At 39.4% G+C, this 19,626-nt stretch overlaps 1 protein-coding gene across 43 annotated transcripts in view; it reads right to left on the bottom strand.

Annotated features, from left to right (window-relative positions):
- Window positions 1–19,626, bottom strand: part of PPP4R1 (protein phosphatase 4 regulatory subunit 1) — a 60,452-nt gene that overhangs the window by 14,506 nt on the left and 26,320 nt on the right. For 33 of the 43 annotated variants that reach the window (XM_046938054.1, XM_046938057.1, XM_046938062.1 and 30 more), the window contains 7 exons: window positions 11,180–11,322; window positions 9,404–9,550; window positions 8,248–8,355; window positions 7,421–7,486; window positions 6,269–6,427; window positions 5,214–5,344; window positions 3,152–3,672 (listed from right to left, as the gene is read on the bottom strand). In XM_046938054.1, the coding sequence (XP_046794010.1) occupies window positions 3,152–3,672; window positions 5,214–5,344; window positions 6,269–6,427; window positions 7,421–7,486; window positions 8,248–8,355; window positions 9,404–9,550; window positions 11,180–11,322 (1,275 nt within the window). Of the gene's footprint in view, window positions 1–3,151; window positions 3,673–5,213; window positions 5,345–6,268; window positions 6,428–7,420; window positions 7,487–8,247; window positions 8,356–9,403; window positions 9,551–11,179; window positions 11,323–16,091; window positions 16,197–19,626 lie in introns of all 43 variants that reach the window. The other 10 variants (XM_046938055.1, XM_046938056.1, XM_015282500.4 and 7 more) reach the window with 2 other exon arrangements.

Below are 19,626 nucleotides of genomic sequence, written 5' to 3'. Positions count from 1 at the left end.
ATATATATATATACATATATATATATACACATACACATATATGGTCAGTGTTGACTGCTGGCCACTGTTAAAAACTGTATTTGCCAGAGACCTCATCAGTTTCCAGGGCTTGGAGTAAGGATTTGAAACCTGAAATGGAATCTGCTCTGCTGATAGAGAGGTGCAACTTCAGACCAAACTTTCACACCTGCTCAGCTGTCAGGGGCTGGCACCAACACCAACCAGCAAACAGCAATCACTGACCTCTGCTGGCTGTTCAATAACAGACACCACCTTATTAGCATCACCAGTTACTCTACACAGTCAAGTAACAAACACATCAATGGGATTTTTAAAAACCTTCAAAAGCCCCGACAACAATGCAGGTCAATATGGTTCCCCTCAAGAGAAATTCTTTTTATTTGGAAAATACTCTCCCAAACCCAACATATTAAAAGAAGGATGCTGAAGTTTCAGTCGAGCACTGAGAGGCAACAAAGAGACAGAATTAAGGCTGTCTGCATGTTTAATGTTACTGACACACACACAGCATCATATATTACAGTCTCATTCCCAAACCACACTTTTGCTCACTCTTCACAGAATGAAATGAGCATCTCTCTAGTATTTGCCCAATTTCCCCTCCATACACATCTGGTTTTTGTAGGAACTCTGCAGTGAGGCAACCTCCATTCACCCACTGAAGGGAACACTGAACCTTCAGCCCTTGGTGGAAAACACAGCAATAAAGCCAGGAGCACAGCACAGAAGCAGGAATCCTTTTGGATTCCTGGGCAGCAGGAATTTGCTGGACTTGAGTCACAATGAAATAAGGAAACTAAGTACAAGAAAGAGGGAAGATAGGTTTAAAAAGACAGGAATAAACAGAGCTACTAAGAGAGTAAGTCTGGGTACCCACCACTTCATAGAATCATAGAATGGCCTGGGTTGAAAAGGACCTCAAGGATCATGTAGTTCCAACCCCCTGCTATGTGCAGGGTCGCCAACCAGCAGACCAGGCTGCCCAGAGCCACATCCAGCCTGGACCTGAAAGCTTCCAGGGATGGGGCATCCACAGCCTCTCCGGGCAACCTGTTCAGTGCGTCACCACCCTCTGCATGAAGAGCTTCCATTTTCACGTATGCTTTAGTGTTTCAGAATTCATTCTACCAGCTTTGGTCTCAATTTCTTTACACCTCAATGCACTTAGTGTAAAATGAAAATAGCTACACCACCAAATCAAAATAGGCATGCTGTAAGGTTCTGGATTCTGAAGTGTTTAGATCCAACTGTAAGAGAACATGAAACAGAAAGTAGTGAAATAAGTAGTCTACATTAAGTATATAAAGTTGCATTCAATGGAGCTTCAGTACATAGCCCTGATCAAGTCACTGAGTAATTCCAACTGCAAAATCTTGCACTGGGTCACAGCAATCCCAACACAAGCTGGGGGGATGAAAGAAAAAAGGTGAGGCCTCACCTGGAGTACTGCACCCAGATGTGGTGTCCTCAGTACAGGAGATACATGGACCTGTTGGAGTGTGTCCAGAGGAGGGCCACAAAAATGATGCAAGGGATGGAACACCTATCCTATGAGGACAGGCTGAGAGAGTGGGGGCTGTTTAGCCTGGAAAATGCTCCAGACAGACCCGATAGCGGGACAGACTCTTTAGCAGGATCTGTTGCGATAGGACAAGGAGAAACGGTTTCAAACTAAAAGAGGGGACATTTAGACTGGATATAAGGAAGAAGTTTCTGTTTTGTTTTGTTTTTCACAGTGGTGGTGAGGCACTGGAACAGCCTGCCCAGAGAGGTGGAGGATGCCCCATCCCTGGAGATGCTCAGTGTCAGGCTGGAGGGGCTCTGAGCACCTGACCGAGCTGTAGGTGTCCCTACTCAGTGCAGGGGAGTTGGACTAGGTGACTTTTAAAGGTCCCTTCCAACTCAAACAGTTCTATGATTCTATGAATTAAGACCAAAACCAAACAAGTTACAATAAAAAGCCACCCACAACAACAAAAACAACTGGTCAGAAACACACTGTAACCCCAGTTCAAACCTTTCCAAACTTGCATACGCTTGCAGATCACGGCGTTGACAACATAGTAAGAGTTTTCTTCTGAAATGCCCAAGTTCTACTCTATAGCTGCATAGAAAACCTCTTGACCACAAAAAGCCACAAAAGCTACAAGAAACCATTGTCACCAAGATGTGAGCACACATGAAATAAACTCATAACAAGATAATTCTGGATGTACAAGCAGATAGGCTACATAAGTCTCCATGCAAACTGTCTAAGATATGTTTTTCTTAACTACCACTTCTTTCTCCTTCCTACTTCTTCATATAGATGCATGCTTTCATCTAAGGATGCTTCAACTTCAGAAGAACTTCTATAGTGGTAGCTCAGGACTTTCTGGCTGTAATATGTAAGTCTGATGTGCCTTAGAATTTATTCAGCATATGTGTACCTAGGAAACCTATCTCTGGTACGTACGTGTGAAACAGTCAAGTTATTTTAGCTCAGGAGGTGTCTGAAGTGCTGCTCACCCAGATGGCCATACTTGTGAAACCCTTTTCCAACCTTCAAGAGTTTTTTAAACCAGAAAACGCGTGCCCACTTCAACAGTCTGAAGTACACTTCAGATTAGTTCTCAGCTCGACACAAAACCTTTGCAAACTTAAGTGGACAATGCGAGACTGCAGCAATCAAGATTTCATAGGAAAATCAATAAGATTGACTACTTAAAAGTAGAACGGATAGCTCATAAAATGAAAACCACATCTGTCATTTTTTTTGTAATTAAGAAAATATTTTATCTGTTTTGTTTTGCATGTATGCTAATTAAAAATTAATATCCTGATTGATAGCTTATACTATGAATCCATCTATTTGACTACGCTGTCAAACCGAGCAGTCAGAATTTTATACTGCTATGTGAATTCAGTTTACAGAAGGAATCATACTGCCTTTAAACATCTTCACACATATGCAAGTTCCCTCGTGGTTTATATCATCACTCTTCCCAATTCAATCACAATAGATGCAATTTATTTGAAGATGAGGAGAAAGTACCACGCTGACTTTTAAAGACAAGGTAGAAGCCCAAACTGCTAAAGCAACATAAGCACATCTCCAAATGCTAAAAATGCTTCAGTACTTTTACTATACCTTTAACATCTGGATCATCTATATGGGGTTCCAAATTTTCTATCATTTCCTCCAACTCTTTCCTTGTTGCCATAGGAATGTTTGGAGATACCGGCGTTGTGAGTTCCTCAATTTCTCTATCAAGGATTATCTCAGAAGTCTGCTGAAGCTCCAAATCAATATCTATTTCAGGAAGTGGAGTCCTCCAGAAATGGAAAGAGTTGTACAATTCCTGCTCTGAAAGAGAGGTTTCCTGTGAACTGTGCCCGGCCTCCCGTAGTCCTGCTGTACAGCAATGAGAACTTCGCTCATTCTCATCAGCCATTCCCCCACAAGAATCTGAAGACAAAGTGCAATGAAAGGATGACTCAGTCTGGAAATCACTTCCCCTCTGGGAGTTAGTTGACTCTGCATTTTGATCTCCCGTGGCATTTTCAAGTTTTGTTGCAAAATTGTCATTGTCGACGTGTGCAGACAGGTCCTCTGTTCTGTTGTGCTCATCCTCTGCTGTGATGTCTTCTGTAACTCTGATTTGTTCACTGCTGAGCGACAAAGCAAATGAACCGCTTAGAAAAATAATAAACTTGTCACAAACATGCTTTTCAAAATTCATACAAATAGTATCAGCCTCTCATTTATCGAAGTAGATCTACTTTCACCATAGCAAAATAAAGCACAGAATCAAAGACTGGTTGAAAAGAGAAGGAACCCCTGGAGGTCACGTGGTCCAAAGCCCTGCTCAAGCAGGGCCACTCAGGGCCCTGTGCCCAGTGCTACTTAATGTTCAAAGGGAGCTTCCTACACACCAGCTTGTGCTCAGTGCTTAGTGTCTTGGCACTGGGCACCAGTGAAATGAGTCTGGGTTCAGCATTTTTATAGCTTCCCTAATAACATAACCTCCTGAGCCTTCTCATCTCTAGGCTAAACAGTTTCAGCTCTCAGCCTTTTCTTATAGGAAAGACATTACTCCCTCTTCTGTACCTTCTCTTGTTGCTCAATCCCACTCTTACACTGGTTTGCCCTGAACTGAACACAGTTCTCCAGGTATGGCCTTAACAGTGCATGGTGATCCTTCCCTGATCTGCTGGCAATACTCCTAATGCAGCCCAGGCTACCATTAGCCTTTGCTACAAGTGGTCCTGGTGGACACCAAGTTGAACCCCAGGGTCTTCTCTGCAAAGCTGCTTTCCAGCCCATCGGCTCTCAGCACATACTGGTGCCTGGGCTTCTTCCCCCCACAGCTGCAGGACTTTGCATTTCCCCTTGCTGAACTTCATGAGGCTCCTGTGAGACTATTTCTCCAAAGCCTTTCAAGGTCCCTCTGGATGTGGCAGCACAACTCCCTGATGAATCAGTCACTCCTACCAGATTTGAGTCATTTGCAAACTTGCTGAGGGTGCACTCTGCCCCCTCATCCAGACAATTAATGAAGGTATTTAGTAGAACTGGTCCCAGTACTGATCCCTGTGGTACACAGGTTACTCACCACCAGTGAAGACTTCCTATCAGTGATCACCACCCCCTGGGCTCACTGTTCAGGCAGTTTTCTAACCACCTCACTGCTTGCTCGTGCAGCCTCATACATCAACAACAGCTTCTCTATGAGAATCTTATGGAAGATAATATCAAAAATCTTACAGCCATCTATATAGCTTTGCCCAGCAAGATTGTAAATGCCCCCTCCCTGAAAGCATTCAAGGCCAGGCTGGGTGAGGCTTTGAGCAACCTGGTCTAGAGGGAGGTGTCCCTGCCTATAGCAGGGGGGTTTGAAATAGATGATCTTAAAGGTCTTTTCCAACCCAAACCATTCTATGATATGATTCTATGATAGAGAGAGTATCCTCATCTACAAAGTTACCTTGTCACAGAAGGTATACCCTAAGGTACCTGAAGATATTCTAAACTATTGAATAGTTCAGTATTTTTAATAAGTAACTGAAAATTCTGGTAGTGTATTGAGTAAGACAAGAAGTTACAGATTTTTCTAAGATAAACACTCAGTTTATACTGGAAAGCTATCTATTTTTTTTTTTTTTTAAACTTGCAGCTCACATAGAAGAAAACCAAGGAGGAAATTCTTTACCTGTTTTCCTGTGCAGAAGCATGGTCCTCTGAGTTTTTATCATCATCTTCTTTAAAATACTGACCACTGCTGGATGGATTAGCAAAAGTTGATATGAAAGGCCCCAAAGACTGAAAAGCAGCTTGTCGGACCTAGTGGAAAAGGTCCAAAGAAAAATAAATTATACAGATATTACATTCTCATGAAACATAGAAGTCCATTGTTAGGAACAGATAGGGTTGTAAGTCTACACAGGAAAGTAACAGCAGAGTTTTTTGAAGATTAAACCAGTTATGTACCTAGAGTGCTACGTGAAAAATGTTAGGAAAAAACAGTTAAATCTGTGTGTTCATGAGCCCACTCCCCACAGCCAAAGAAATCACATGTATTTAAATAGCAGAAGTGGGTGGATTTGAAAGTTCAGCTGAGATAATGACTTGGAAGGAAAAAAACTTTGCTGTGGTGAACAGACTTCTCACTATTTTGAATTTGCATGATAATACGCTTTGCATTTTTTTGCCCCCTTTCTCATTCTTTATACTTTAATTTGTTCCTCCTTTCTCCTACTATTTAATCTTCCTGTCTCACCAATCATCGTATCTACCTTCATTTCTTTTATTTGGTTAAATCTGCTGGGCTACGACTTGCATGACTTCCAGGGATCCAAGAGCTCATGCCCCTGTGCAAAAGATCTACTTCTGGCTCTTGGAAGTAGCCTGCTCAGTAACAAACAATCTTTAAAGTGTAGACCTTGGAGCCAAAAAAGGAAGTGTTGGTAGGGATCTGTGAAATATAAATAAATTCCAACTGATTTTTTGGATCTGTTAAGTCACAGCTAGTTCTGTAGCTAAGAAAAGTGGTCCTGGTGGCACAGTTTTTCTTACATGTTGTGGTGGAAATAGAAAGAAGTATCTATGCCCACTGGAAAACCAAGCATTCCAACAAGAATCTTGCTCAAGATGTGTGAAACAACTTACATTATCCATACCTATGGGGAGAAGTTCTATGTAGAACATCACAGTCAAATAATTGAACTGTATTGAACAGTTACTCAAGAAATAAGAAGCATTCCTTACCCATCGTGAAGGATCACTAATCAAATTAATAAAAAGGGTTGACAACTTTGTCCGCCGAACTTCTTGTGACGTTGCACAAGAAACTGCCATGAAGCATTCAGCGCAGGCTTTCCGAACTCCCCACACGTTATCAGAGCAGAGCTGGAAAAACCTCGGCAACTGTTCAGAACACAGCAAGTTGCAAGTCTTAACAGGCAGTACTTGTTTCAAAGTGAGTTCTTTTCCACGCTCCCTTCCTTCATCAAATTCTCTGCCCTCACACTCAACAGATACCTCAGTTTAACGTTCACAAGACAAAACACACATTCAGTAGCACCACCCTTCTAATCACTGGCACTCATGTTACCTGCAGATACAGACAAGGAATATTCACTTATCTGAAGAATAACATCAAAAGATCGTATCAGACTTGCCCCTCCTAGCAGCCTACTCTCCTCTTACTCTTCTGGATCTGTAATTTCTCATTGCATTATAGACATTAGAAGATACAATCCTGTCTTTTTCTTGCCCAATATCTTTTAAAATTTACTGATATTCTCTACCTTCAGAACGTGAAGTATTTTCTTTGGGCTGTTTATAACCCTCTCTTAGCTCTAGACTGTGTCTTGGACAAGAAAAGGTAGCGAGGTGACCTGATAGCAGACTTTCAGTACCTAAAGGAGAGCTACAGGAAAGATGGGAACAGACTCTTTAGCAAGGTCTGTGGGGATAGAACAAGGGGAAATGGCTTCAAGCTCAAAGAGGGCAGATTTAGGTTAGATATAAGGAAAAAATCTTTTACAGTGAGGGTGGTGAGGCACTGGAATAGGTTGCCTAGTGATGTGGTTCATGCCCGTCCCGGAAGACTTTCAAGGTGAGGCTGGATCAGGCCCTGTTCATTGCAGAGGAGTTGGACTAGACAGTCTTCAGAGGTCCCCTTCCAACTCTAAGGATTTGATGATTCTAAGAAGTCTGTATTAATGGTTTACAAAATTTTATAAATCTCAAACAAAACCTTGTACCAGCCAAACTGAAAAGTCACAGCTGTTATAGACTCTTCTTACTGAGGGAACATAGCAGTTACCTAATTGTTTTAGCTGTCCTTCGCTGTCCCACATCTAACTCCACTACTGACTTGTACAAAAAAGAAAAATCCTTTAATAGGTAGCTTACCAGCATTTCTTCAGTGGCCTGCTGCCCAACCACACTGCAGATATCTCCAAAGTTGGCTGCACATACCTTGCAAATGAAATGCAAGAAACAACCACTATTACTATTTTTTAATACAGTATAACAGTCAAAAGAAATAACTGAACAGCTTTTAAAACCACAGAAAAAATTTTTGGCACTAACTCAAAATCTTCCACTTCTCCATTCTATCTATTTCAATGGTGTTAAAAAAAAAAAGAAAATTAAAATATTTTCTTCTGTTTTAAATTCTTCTTGAATTTTTGTTTAACTTTCTCTTTTTAAGCTTGACTAATGATTTAATTCCGAAAGAACAGCCCCAAAACTTAAGTGAAAGGGAAGGAGAACAAAATACATCCAAAGTGCTGTCAAATGAAATAATACAAACAATGACAAAGGAGAAGAAGCTATCTAAAAGCAAGGAGAAACCAAAACGCAGCCTCAACACCTAAGTTTCACGATGGCATACTAGTTTGCCTCATCTTAATTAGCATCTTTATGCCTATGCACAGAGGTATGAGCTCAGGTAGCTGATGCTTTATCAGTTCCAGCTGGTTCACATTTTCATGGCTGTCTGCACAATCCTAAGGACAGCTCTTTCCTTGTTTCTAATAATAAAGGTAGGTACTCAGGAAAAAAGCCAGCATCAAACATAAAATCTGGAAATACGAACTACAAAGAAACCCCATAGCTTTCACTTATGTATGTGACAGATGCAATCTAGCAGGAAGGTGTCATTTAGACAAAGGCAAGTTCTAAACTGATGACACTCCTTTCACAGATAACCCAGATGAGGTGCTGATAATACGTACCTTACGAACATGAAACATTCTGCAGTCACAGCACATCTCACAAAACCTAGGAAGAACAAGTCTTTCCGTGATGTCCTTTCCCACCATGGAGGCCATTTTGCACATTATCTAAAGGCAAGACAGACAGACACTAGTTAGGAATGCTTGCACAATACACAATTTCCTGTCAGTTAAGCAGAGCTTTTTTACACTTGATTTTCTGATATAGAAAACTGAAATAATAAAGAACTATTGAAATAAAAATTCAGTTCTTGAACTGAATAGATCTGACTGTTCTAATACTTGAGGAACTTTTTCTCAACAGAAAATTACTGCTGAATAATATGGTTAAGTGTCTTCTATTATCTTCTCTATGATTTGAAAAAAAATAATTTTAAATAGTTTATGTTGGTCATAGAAACACATACTATCCTAAGTTGGAAGGGGGCCATAAGAATCATCAAGTACAACTATCAGCTTCACACAGGGACACTGAAAAAAATAACACCATATGTCTGAGAGCACTGTCCATCTGCAATTCCCTGGTATAAAAATACTGTGCATGTGCATTATACCAAAGAGTGGCAGCTTTAGCTTCTTACATAAAATTCTAAATTTTAAAAGGGAAAAGGACACACAGCTTCTGCCATTTTTCCCTTAAAATATTGCTTTGCTGACCATTTTGACACAAAAGAAGTTTCAATTATCAAATATACTTATTATTTTATCAAAAAAAAAACCCAAAAACAAAAAAACAAGACCACACACAACAAAGAGAAATCAGTAAAGAGAACAGAACAGAAAGTAATGACAAAGAGAATTCAAGGATTAAAGATTTGCCATGTACAGAGATTTTCCACATATGCAATTTAATCCCCTCGTAAAACAAACTGCAAAAAACAAAAAGTAGGTGCTTTGTAAGCCAATGAAAATTAATCTCTTGTGCTTGTTTGTCCAAATGGGTTTTTCTTCACAGCCTATATAATGTACTGAATTTAAATCTAACCTTGACTTGAGTATAAGATGGCACAGAAAAAGTTATGGATTAGTTATGGATAGTAGTGTAAATTTTTCTAATACCACATTGATGCACATCTTGGAAACACAGTAGCATTACTGCAACACCAACAATTCAGGAGACCATTATACCCTCTAGTTTAATACTGCTGTTACTTACAGCCACGGCTTCCGTCTTCACGTCATCATTGCTGTCTGGTGCTGTCAGGTCTATCAGAACAGGGCATACTTTGGTCTCCACATCATATCTCTCTATGAGTTCTTGTTCCAGCAGAACTAATAATGCTGCCTGGCTTGTTTTTCTCACCTATTGTAACAAGACAAAAATCAAATCGAGGAGTATGAGGAGGTAGGGCGGTTCTGTTTTTTTCTTGAAGTAAGTCCAACTATTTTGGGAGCTACACCTACATACTGCTACACACCTATATTCAAGGTGCTTGGAGAGAGAGGACAAGGTCTCCAAAAGTGCTCTGCAAACGCTTCATGATTTAAACACATCAGATCCTAGAACTCCGCTCATTGTAAACTAATGAATGCTATTATAGTAAGTGTCCACCTACGTATTTTTACGTAAATCAGGACTACTATGCCAAAGGAAACAGAACAAAAAGTCATGAAAGAGAAGCAGCACAGCTAACTGAGAGTAATAAAGTTCTATGGCATATGAGTTTTGTTAAACAAATCCTCTTTTTGACCAAGTTTGTCTGACAACAGATAACTGCATTTATTCTGAACGAGACAATTTTGCTCAGTTCCAGCTAGCAAAAGACTACGCATAAATATGATAACCTTTTTTAATTGACTTAATATGTATTTAACTACTGACACTCAAAGTTAAATTTCATGGAGGTAATGATCACCAAATGGAATTATTTCTAGGGGAATTAGTCCTCAGTGCTCTTCGGTAGCTGTGCATCTAGCACTGACAAATGTAACACCATACACTTGCTAGCATCTGGAAAAAAAACCAAAGTTGCTGATACAAAGCTTGCAAATGATTCAGGAATTACCAGAGTCAACTGGGATGACCTAGATAAATTGAAAACATGGGCTTATTTATCTTGCATGAACTTAACACTTGCAAATGCAAGGTCATGTATGTCAGAAGGGAAAACGTTACATAAAGTGACAGATTATTACTGCAATGCAGCAATTTATAAGACCTTTCGAGGTCTTTGTTTCAGAGCAAATCAGCCAAATGAGCTATGGAGTTATCAACATAGGTTAGGAAGATGAACGGTTGTGGAATTTGTGAACGAGAGAATACCAAGCAGATACTGGCTGTTATATTAAACATCAATTAGCAAAACCACTACAAAGAAAAATATGCCTGGTTTTGGTACCTGTTCTTAATTATGGAAGATCTGGAAAGGTTTAAAATATAAAAGATAAAATAAAAGTGACTATAATCCAGATCTCTTAAATACTTAAGCTAACATCACCTAGGATTTACTCTGAAACGTTAGAGAATCTTACAGAAAACTAAAGGCAAGATGATGCATAGATGCAGACATGCAAAAAGCTCAGTGCCAACTCAGTTTCCAAGACAGGAGTTATTGGATGTATATATAAACAACTAGATATGATGGTATGTAACAGTTTAAAGAACTGAATGGAGTTCAAGGAGACATTTTTATTATTATCCTTTTTTTTTTTTTGCCAGAATTTGAACCGTGTTAGCCTAGAAAAATGACTGTTTGATTTTGTCTATAAGAACATAACACCAGATAGAAGCTCCAAAATCAGAACAGAATATACAAGGTGAAAAAAGCATTCCATATTTTCTTTAGTAAATTCAGATGTACTGCAAGTCATTTTAAATATTTTTCACTCTAAAATATTACATTCTTAAATCAGCCTAAATTATTTAAGTTGAAAAGCCTCACACGATGGAGATATTCAACTGGTTAATAAACTGTTTCTGTAAGACACTTACCTGGTTATTCTGGTCTGCAAGGTACCGTACCACAATAGGTAGTAAGTATTTGGAAAAAGCATATGGGATGGAAGGTCTGTTTTCCTGACAAAACATAGCAATATGAGGCACCTGCTCCATCAGTTCTGCCCGCACTGTAGGCTCTGTCAGAGTCAAAATAAAACAAAAAAGGCACTATAAATGTTAGCAAACACACTGTCAGACACTGCGAAAATAAGCTTTTTTACACTCTTGTACTTACAAATTGTGTGCTGAAGTGGTCAAGCCAGTATGTCTACAGCGAGCTTCCATTTGACAAGCACCACCTTTATGCAAAACCAAGTGCAAGTACACTCTACACTAATAAGCTACTACGGAAGACTTGGCCCACATTCCCAATTATTAAAAGGAAAAACAAAAAGACCCACAACAACTGTAAGAGGGCAAGTCATCAAACATTATGAGTACCAGGATCCATCCAAATTCCCTACACGCATCACCTTCTTCCATGAAAACTGCTATGCAGAAAGTGAATCCAATTACAATGAGAAGGAACAAACTGAGGGTAGCTCCTGACTGCAGTTTTTGACACAGAAGAGATTCCATCACAGCCACAGACACTTTTTCATTCTTTGCTTTTTAAGGCTACTGATAGTTTTGTTCAGTAGAAATAGCTCTGTGTTCTCCAAGTTGTTTGCCAAATTTATTAGGTATGTTTTTCACTGAAGTTAGTGACTGCTTAAAAAAAAATGTGTAATTCAGCTTTGCAATTAAGAAAGCAGTGCACTGCTTGAATGAATCCTAATCACATGCCAAATAGTTCACTTATCCACAGGAAGAAACCCAACAAGTAATTTCAGACCTGAGTACTCAGTATTTCTGTCCTTTCAGATTTGCTTAAACTGTAGTTGCTATCAGAGAACTGATGACCTACAAAAACACATAATGGAAACCCAGCAGATACTCTCAAGTGACAGTGATCAGATTTATAATATTTTAAATAATAACATGTACACTGTACATAGGATACACGTGCCTCACTAAGTTTCACATAGGTAGGAACTGTTCAGGTAAAATTTAATGGCACGACAGAACCGTCTTCCTTAGGATATTTGGAATGAACACAAAATGTCAGAACTATAACCTTCTGCTAAATAGGAGCATGAGTTTTGTATTTAACGTGGGTAATGCATGCAGCCCTTAGCTTTCTTGAACACTACTTAGAAGTGACAACTTCAGACTGAATAAAACAAAACAAAGCAAGTACCACATCTCCTAGTTTGCTTTGTTTCCCTTCCTAAAGCGGTAATAGGAGCATACACAAGAAAAGTTGTCTTATCTAAATCTTGGATGTTCTAAAATATGCACAGGTTGAACTCCTTAAGCAATATGTCTTTGTATATATGTGCAAGTTTGTACTGAAGAAGTCGGATCACGAAGAAGACTACTCAAATACATGCAAGTTTTAGTAAACTTCAATCAATGACAATGAAATTTTAGTTTGATGAACATTCAATCCAACAGTTGGCCAAAATAAGCACCTGTACGTAGGACAGACTTTTAAGGAGACCATTAATTTTGAAAGAAAAATTCTAAATATCATATTAGTACAAGGAAAGGAAAAACTAGATTTTCTAAAAACAACCTTTCTTCCAGAAAAACTCAGAGAATAAAAACTTACCATCATCAATTTATTTTCCCTACTTTAAGTCTAGTTTTCTACCGAGAGCTTGCAGCACCTCCTAGTTTTGAAGAAGCCTAACACTTCGTACCCTAGTAACTCATCTTTCACTTATAAAAATTAGCCAAATTAGTCAACAGAACACAAGGTATCATAAGCTGCAATTCTGTTAGGATGAGCAGAACAGTTATTTTCAGGACCGAAGTCAGCACAATCATCCAACTTCATCCTATGATGAATTCTGGTCCTCTTATCCGATAAAGCCTAGACTCTCCACTTGTGCCACAGAGAACTGTGCAAGAAGGGGAGTCCCTTTACATCAGAAAGTGCTTTCCCATTTATGAAATCAGCCCAACGTGGCTGAGCTTAGGGCCTTTTATACACTCTCCATATGCATCTTCCCAGTAACTGAGAGTACAGGAACTACCAACTGAAGAGTCCTTCCTGGCTGAGCATACTTTGAGATCAATAAAGCCACCACTGCTGCAGACAGACTGCATGCATCCCCTGACCCAAGAGCTCTTCTGAAACAGCTGATGAAGCAACCTCAGAGCAACACAGATTGCTGCAGATGAAGCCCATCTGTCTTGCAGGCTCCATAACTCACTGCATAACACTTTGACAAAGCAACAGAAGAAAACCTCCAATTCTGAGGCAGGCAGGGCAAAGACTGGAAAAAGCACTGAAGCACAACTACAGAGAGCACGGTGAAGAACCGACAGGCTGGGAAAGGAGAGCTGAGAGGCGAATAATGATGAGGTAAGGCTGGCAACTAACGGGATGAGAAGCTGGAACTTGCTGGACAAGAAAAGAGAATCAGGGCCAAATGCCAGAGCTTGAGGAACTTCCTCCCACCTTTCCTGCAAGGCTGCTACTTCAAAACGTGTCCAGGACATGATTTAAGGTACAAGAGGTTTGTGTCAAGACACTTGTCTTTAGGATCTCTTTCCCACATCTTGGGTCCCTTGCCTCCTTCCCTGCATCAGAGATGACTGACACTTGCTGGAGGTGTGGGAGGTAGCAGTGGAAGTTGCAGAGGGTAGTAGGAAAGCGGAAAAGAAATTCAGCTGAGGCTTCATGTTTAACAACAGTGCTTTTTGAGCTGTATCCGAATTTGCTTCAGGCAGTTCCCACCCTCCCAAGTCCAAAACTTGCAGCTGGCCTTTCCATTATGCCAATGCAATTGCTTCTGCAGCCAGGCAACAAGCCCTATCAAAAAACAGATCTGGCTGACACAGCTCTTGCCCTACCACAGCAACTTGATTAAACAGTAAGAACTGGCAATTAGATTGGTTTCCCTGTGCAGTCACACAGTTCTGTAGAGCAGCAGAACTTTCTGAGGATGGAAGCAAGCAAATGGTAAAAGAGAGTCCATGGACTACTTACTGTGATACTACTAACAGAATAGAGTGAAAGAAGCAAAACACCACTGAGGAACTTGATTTGTCCAGGTGAAGATGTGTGAAATGCTTACGTCAAACTCCTCACAGAGTAATTGCACACTACTCATTTGATTGGGAGTCTTAATTCTGACTTCACTGCCGAAGAAAGGACACCACTGTAATCAAACCCAAGAGCTCTGTTTTAAGCATATCAAGCTTACAATGCTTTAGACACTAGGAATTCAAAGTGGGCAGACTATAGAGGTATCAAGATCAAAACAGTCTGCCTAACCACTGATAAAGTAATGGCAACAATTCCACTCCGAAATTGATTTGGTTCTCTGTGAAAATGAATTCATATATTTCTTTATGAAACAGTAAGACAGCAATGAGTGCTTCTTCTTTTCTTCTTTTTTCTTCAGAACAGGTTTCATCTATTAATCATCACTTAAGAGAGTGGCCATGCTGCGTGACAATACTGAAGAGCTGCTCAAGTCAAGTGAGCCCTCTTCTTCCTGAGCTACTAAGCAAGATCTGACTTCATGTGGAACAAAGACAAATGAGATGATGCAATTAAAGATTTGAAAAATTCATGAATTAGAACCATAAAGGCACCTTAGTTCTTACATTTCCTAACTTCTAGGCACACGGCTCCACAAGCTTAGTAAGTTCAATTAAAACCAATAAACAAACCAGTGCTGTGTGCGTCTCTGTAATGCAACACCACAATTCGTTATCAAAAAAGCCTTTTGTGCTGTTCCAGGGAATTAGTGCTGCTGCGCAAAATCTGATCTTTAGCCTTCCCAATTTAGAGCTTAAGTCTTCCAAATGTTGAAGCATATGTTTCAATTTGTACTGATCAGAGTCTAATCTTGTAGTCTGAGGGGGTTACAGTAGTGCAATTTTTGTTGTTTGGTCTTTAGGAAACATAATGCAATGCCAGAGACTCCCACTAAAAATCCAGCATTTTCTCATTCCCTGAATTCATTCCTCAGCTTTGCCTTCAGCTCCAACAAAGACTGGATGGCAGCTCCTACAGAGATTCCAGCAGGTTTCAACATGTAACAGTGTCTGTCATCTTAAATTTTCTGCAGTTTAAAAGCAAATTTATGGCTTGATCATCAGCACAGCAAATGGACTATGGAAGTAAGTATCAGTTAAAATTCTTAAAATGCAGTTTCTTGAAGCATAAGCACAGCATGGAGCAGTGTATTCACAAAATACAAATAAAATCTGGATGGAGAATTTCACTTCATGTCCAGATGAAAAGTTTGTATTTTAAGCACTCTGGGAAGCCATACCATTTGCGTGGAACAGTACCTTTTCTGTTTGGCAAAGTAATACTACCTCCTGCAGGCACAGGTCTATGTTTTGAAGTAGCAGGCTACTAGAAAAGGTGCAACTTGTAAACAAATAAAATAAAATTTGGAAAGAAACATTAAAACTAGATTTCAGAAGCATAATTGGTTTTCTCATTCATTAGCACTTTATTTCATTCTTTAGAAAATAAATCTACACCAAAAGAATGGCAAAAGTACTTACAGTTCTTCTGTCTGTCAAATACTTTCAAAGGAAGTTGCCATAATAAAAGAACAGTTTTACCTCCTTCCTTCCATTTCCAGACCACATGAAATCAGCAACATATTCCTTCCAACATCTCAAGAACTTGAGCAGATTTTAATCTGCACCCACTAACATTCAGTTTTAGTTATTTCACCAATCATCATTTAACATTCCAGAACCACACAGGTACCTAACTGTTCTTTTCCCACCCATAAAAGATGCTTCAGTTTCCCCTGAATTTCACACCATCTCTCATGTAAGCAAAGTGTCAACACATTTATCTAACTACTTCTGCACATACACTCACCTTTCCTATACAAATGTATAATATTTCCTTCAATTCCTACCAAGGCTTCAGTTCACTCCACATTCTTTAGCTATGAGGAAGTGAAGCACCACGGTTATCTGTACACTGGAAATTAAAAGAGGATTACTGCAGACCTTCACAGCATAATACCAGCTAATTGCTCCAGAACAGTTATTTGTAAATGAAGTCATTATTCACAGCAAGATTTATTTCACAACAGCTTATTCTGCAACACATACAGTGTTTGGAAGAAATTCAGCAAAACTTTCATTATCATTAACATTTCAGCAATTGATCTCCTCTACGTCTGTGAGGGGCTGTGAGGTTTTTGTGTGGCTACAAAATGTGCATGAGGAACAACTACTGGTGATGTCAATGCAGCTTCAACTTGTGATTTTCATGAATGTTTTTAAGTATACCTCAAAATTAATGTTTGTTTTCACTGAGGGTTGTGACCAAGAAGTCACAAAAAGGCCCAGTTTTGCATGTACATGTTCAATCTTAAAAAAAAAAAAGAAAAAGAAAAATAGAAAAAGAAATTAAAGACAAATGAAAATATTGGCTTGTGTGTACAAGACAGAAACAAGCAATGTGAAAAACACCTTCCTGCCTATCCTGAAAAATGCCCACTTACCTATGCAGCCTGAGTGTGAGGTGCACAGCACACAGAAGATGACAGTCTGTCAGCATTGTGCCAACTGGTCTGCATTTGTATACTTGTTTATTCACAAACTGAGTGATCTACATAGTCAAAGCTGAACTTAAACAAAGTCTGCAGTTTATCAATTCAAACTTCATTCCCTTCCTTACAAAATATGATTTTCCCTCCTGCTCTCCATTCCTTCTGATGTTAACTAATTTTTCCCTTTTGATGGTTCTCATTCCTGTTTCATCTGTGCCCCCAACTTTCTCCCCTTTTTTTGAAGGCCAAAGAGAATCCAGACAAGTGAAAATATATTGTGTAACCAGAACCCATCCTTTTAGCTTAGCGATCCATCAGAAAGATTGATGTGTCTGATTCGCACGCTGCTTCACTAGCCAAGCTCTTTTTATTAACCAGAAATAGACTTTGTTACTGATCGGCAGGTCAGGAGTGAAATACAGACCAACTAATGAGAGAAGGGAAAGTCACCATTAGCCATTAATAGAAGCATGGAGAGACAAAAGAGGATTGCCCAAACAAAGGAAAAAACTGTGTAGGAGGAGGGGGGGGAAAAGGTATGAGAGACTGCTGAAATACTGAAAATTGGGAAATAGAGGAGAAGAGAGTTGGAGCTACTGACAGCTGGGAAAAGGAAATACTAGCCCTCTTAGAAACATCTCTTAAATTTCAAGACTTTGTTAAATGGAAGGCTGAAATACATGCTGTTGGACGGGCCTTGTTGGCACCTCTCAGTCTAATAAGTGCAATTTGATTGGAATGGTGCTATAATACAGGTTAAACACGCTATTAAGTAATTAAGGTTGCAAGGCCATCTCACTGAGGCTGATTACACAGCTTCGGAACTTAATGACCAATTAGTCTAATAACTGTTTCTAAAAACAAGTTTGCTTTGCTAACTGCATTCACAACTGACTATGTAAAAAAAAGTTGGAATACAAATGTGTACAAGTGATAGAGAAAGACGTAAAAGCCTTGTTGAAGCTCATGCAAACCTGTGATCAGTCCATATTTGAGAATGAAGAAGACCTAGCTGTTTTAACATAGACACAAGCATTTTAACACTAAAAAGGGTTACTGAGGGATAAATAAACACTTGTCATGCACCAAACCTCTATGGGTTCAAAGCCACCAGAAAAACGTTTCAATGGCATACTTGGCATCCCTTAAGAATGACGGAAATTGCAAAGTGGTTAAATAGTAGATTCAAAAGCAATACAAGGTGTCACATTGCTACCACAGCTGTAACTATCCTAGGACTACCAAGGATAGTATATCCACTACCAAGGACTACCACAAAGATATCCACTACCAAGGACTACAGAGAATTCCAGAGTTCATAAGGACTTCAAATAAAAATTAAAAATAAAAAACACAGCAAAATCACAAGTTGAGCAGCAATACCTGTCTACAGCAATGGAGACAAACACCAAAGTGAATAAGACTTCCAAGCAACTGAGATTTGGAGAAAAAGCTTGTGTGGCAAATAAGTGGGTTGGTAGTGGTATGTTATTCCCCAGCTACCACTGAAGCAGCGATTCTCTGATGCCACTTACAGCAGGGCATGGAGCACTGCAATTCCCACTCCAAGTTGGCAGCAATGCCTTGAGAGCATCTCATTTTCAGCACCGTCCAAACTGAGTGTTTTTTCTCTAGAAATATATTAGCTATCTGAAAGCTGCAAAGCCAAATACAACCTGGAACCACTTCATTAGGAAGCATCCAAAATGCCCTGCCAGGAAGAGAACCGCGTTATACAATTTGTACACGTAATTACATCAAACTATTCTTCACAAACTGCATTTCACGCAGCTCACTGTTCACCTGCAACCCACAAACTGATTGCTGACAGAAAGATGTTGAAACATTGCTTAGTATTCCAGAAGCAATACTTAATTTTTTTTACCCTGGCCCAAAGAAAGAAACTTTTCTAAAGCAGGACCATTTGAAGAGTCCAAGTGATTTCTAACCAAAAGCTCTTTGAGAATTATGCCAATGGTTCTTTTAGAAATTGTTGTAGAGCTGATCTGTGCCCTCGTCATGATGCCTCAAAAATTTGGGTCACGGCTAGCCTACTGGTATGTCAAGAGCTGCAGCTGACTGGTGCGTCGAGATCTATGTCAATCATACCAATACATACAGTCTCTTCCTGTGCCCTCCCCTCCTGAATTCATTTATGTGGATCCTGGTCTATTTCCAGTAAAGATTAATTTTTATTTCACACCAATGCAGCATTTAGCACAATAAAGATGCCATTTAGATTCCTTAAATGTTGTCACGGTGCAAGAATAAAAGTAATTACTGTTTTGAAATTCTCTTGCTTGCAAACACAGAACAAAATGGCTGCCTCATTGTATTCCCAACTCATTTAAAAGAAAATTAAAAAAGGAAAACTTAACGCATTGACTTCAGGTAGAAACCATGACTGAAAAACACCATCCCAACTACGGGACTTCGTAAGTTGCATCGATTATGTATGTTAACTATTAGTAGGGCAAAAGAATGCTTAGACATCTTTAGGATGGTTGCTGTTTCAAATCCACCATGGCACCCCTATTTGAGATAACACCAGCAGGGCAAAGACAAAACGGATACTGTATATCCCAGGTGCATTCCTCAATTCAAACCTCAATATATCAACTACCGTCAGAAAAAAACCAAGGTGTCGCACTTTCTGTGACTTGATCAAACAAGAAAACATCCCCAAACGAGTTAGAAAACAATTCAGTTATTTTATACTTTACAGTGCAAGTTGAAAAAAAATATGAAAAAAGCATCAGACACAAGAAAAGTGAAAAACAATTCCAATCACAGCAACCTTAACAAAACAGAAAAAATCTACACTACCATTTGACTAATCGTGAAAGAACATGT

The sequence above is a fragment of the Gallus gallus genome, chromosome 2 (assembly GCF_016699485.2).
Source record: "Gallus gallus isolate bGalGal1 chromosome 2, bGalGal1.mat.broiler.GRCg7b, whole genome shotgun sequence".
In the NCBI taxonomy this organism is placed as follows: Eukaryota; Metazoa; Chordata; class Aves; order Galliformes; family Phasianidae; genus Gallus; species Gallus gallus.
The sequence above is the reverse complement of the archived record's forward strand: the minus strand, read 5'-3'. Positions and strand labels throughout refer to the sequence as shown.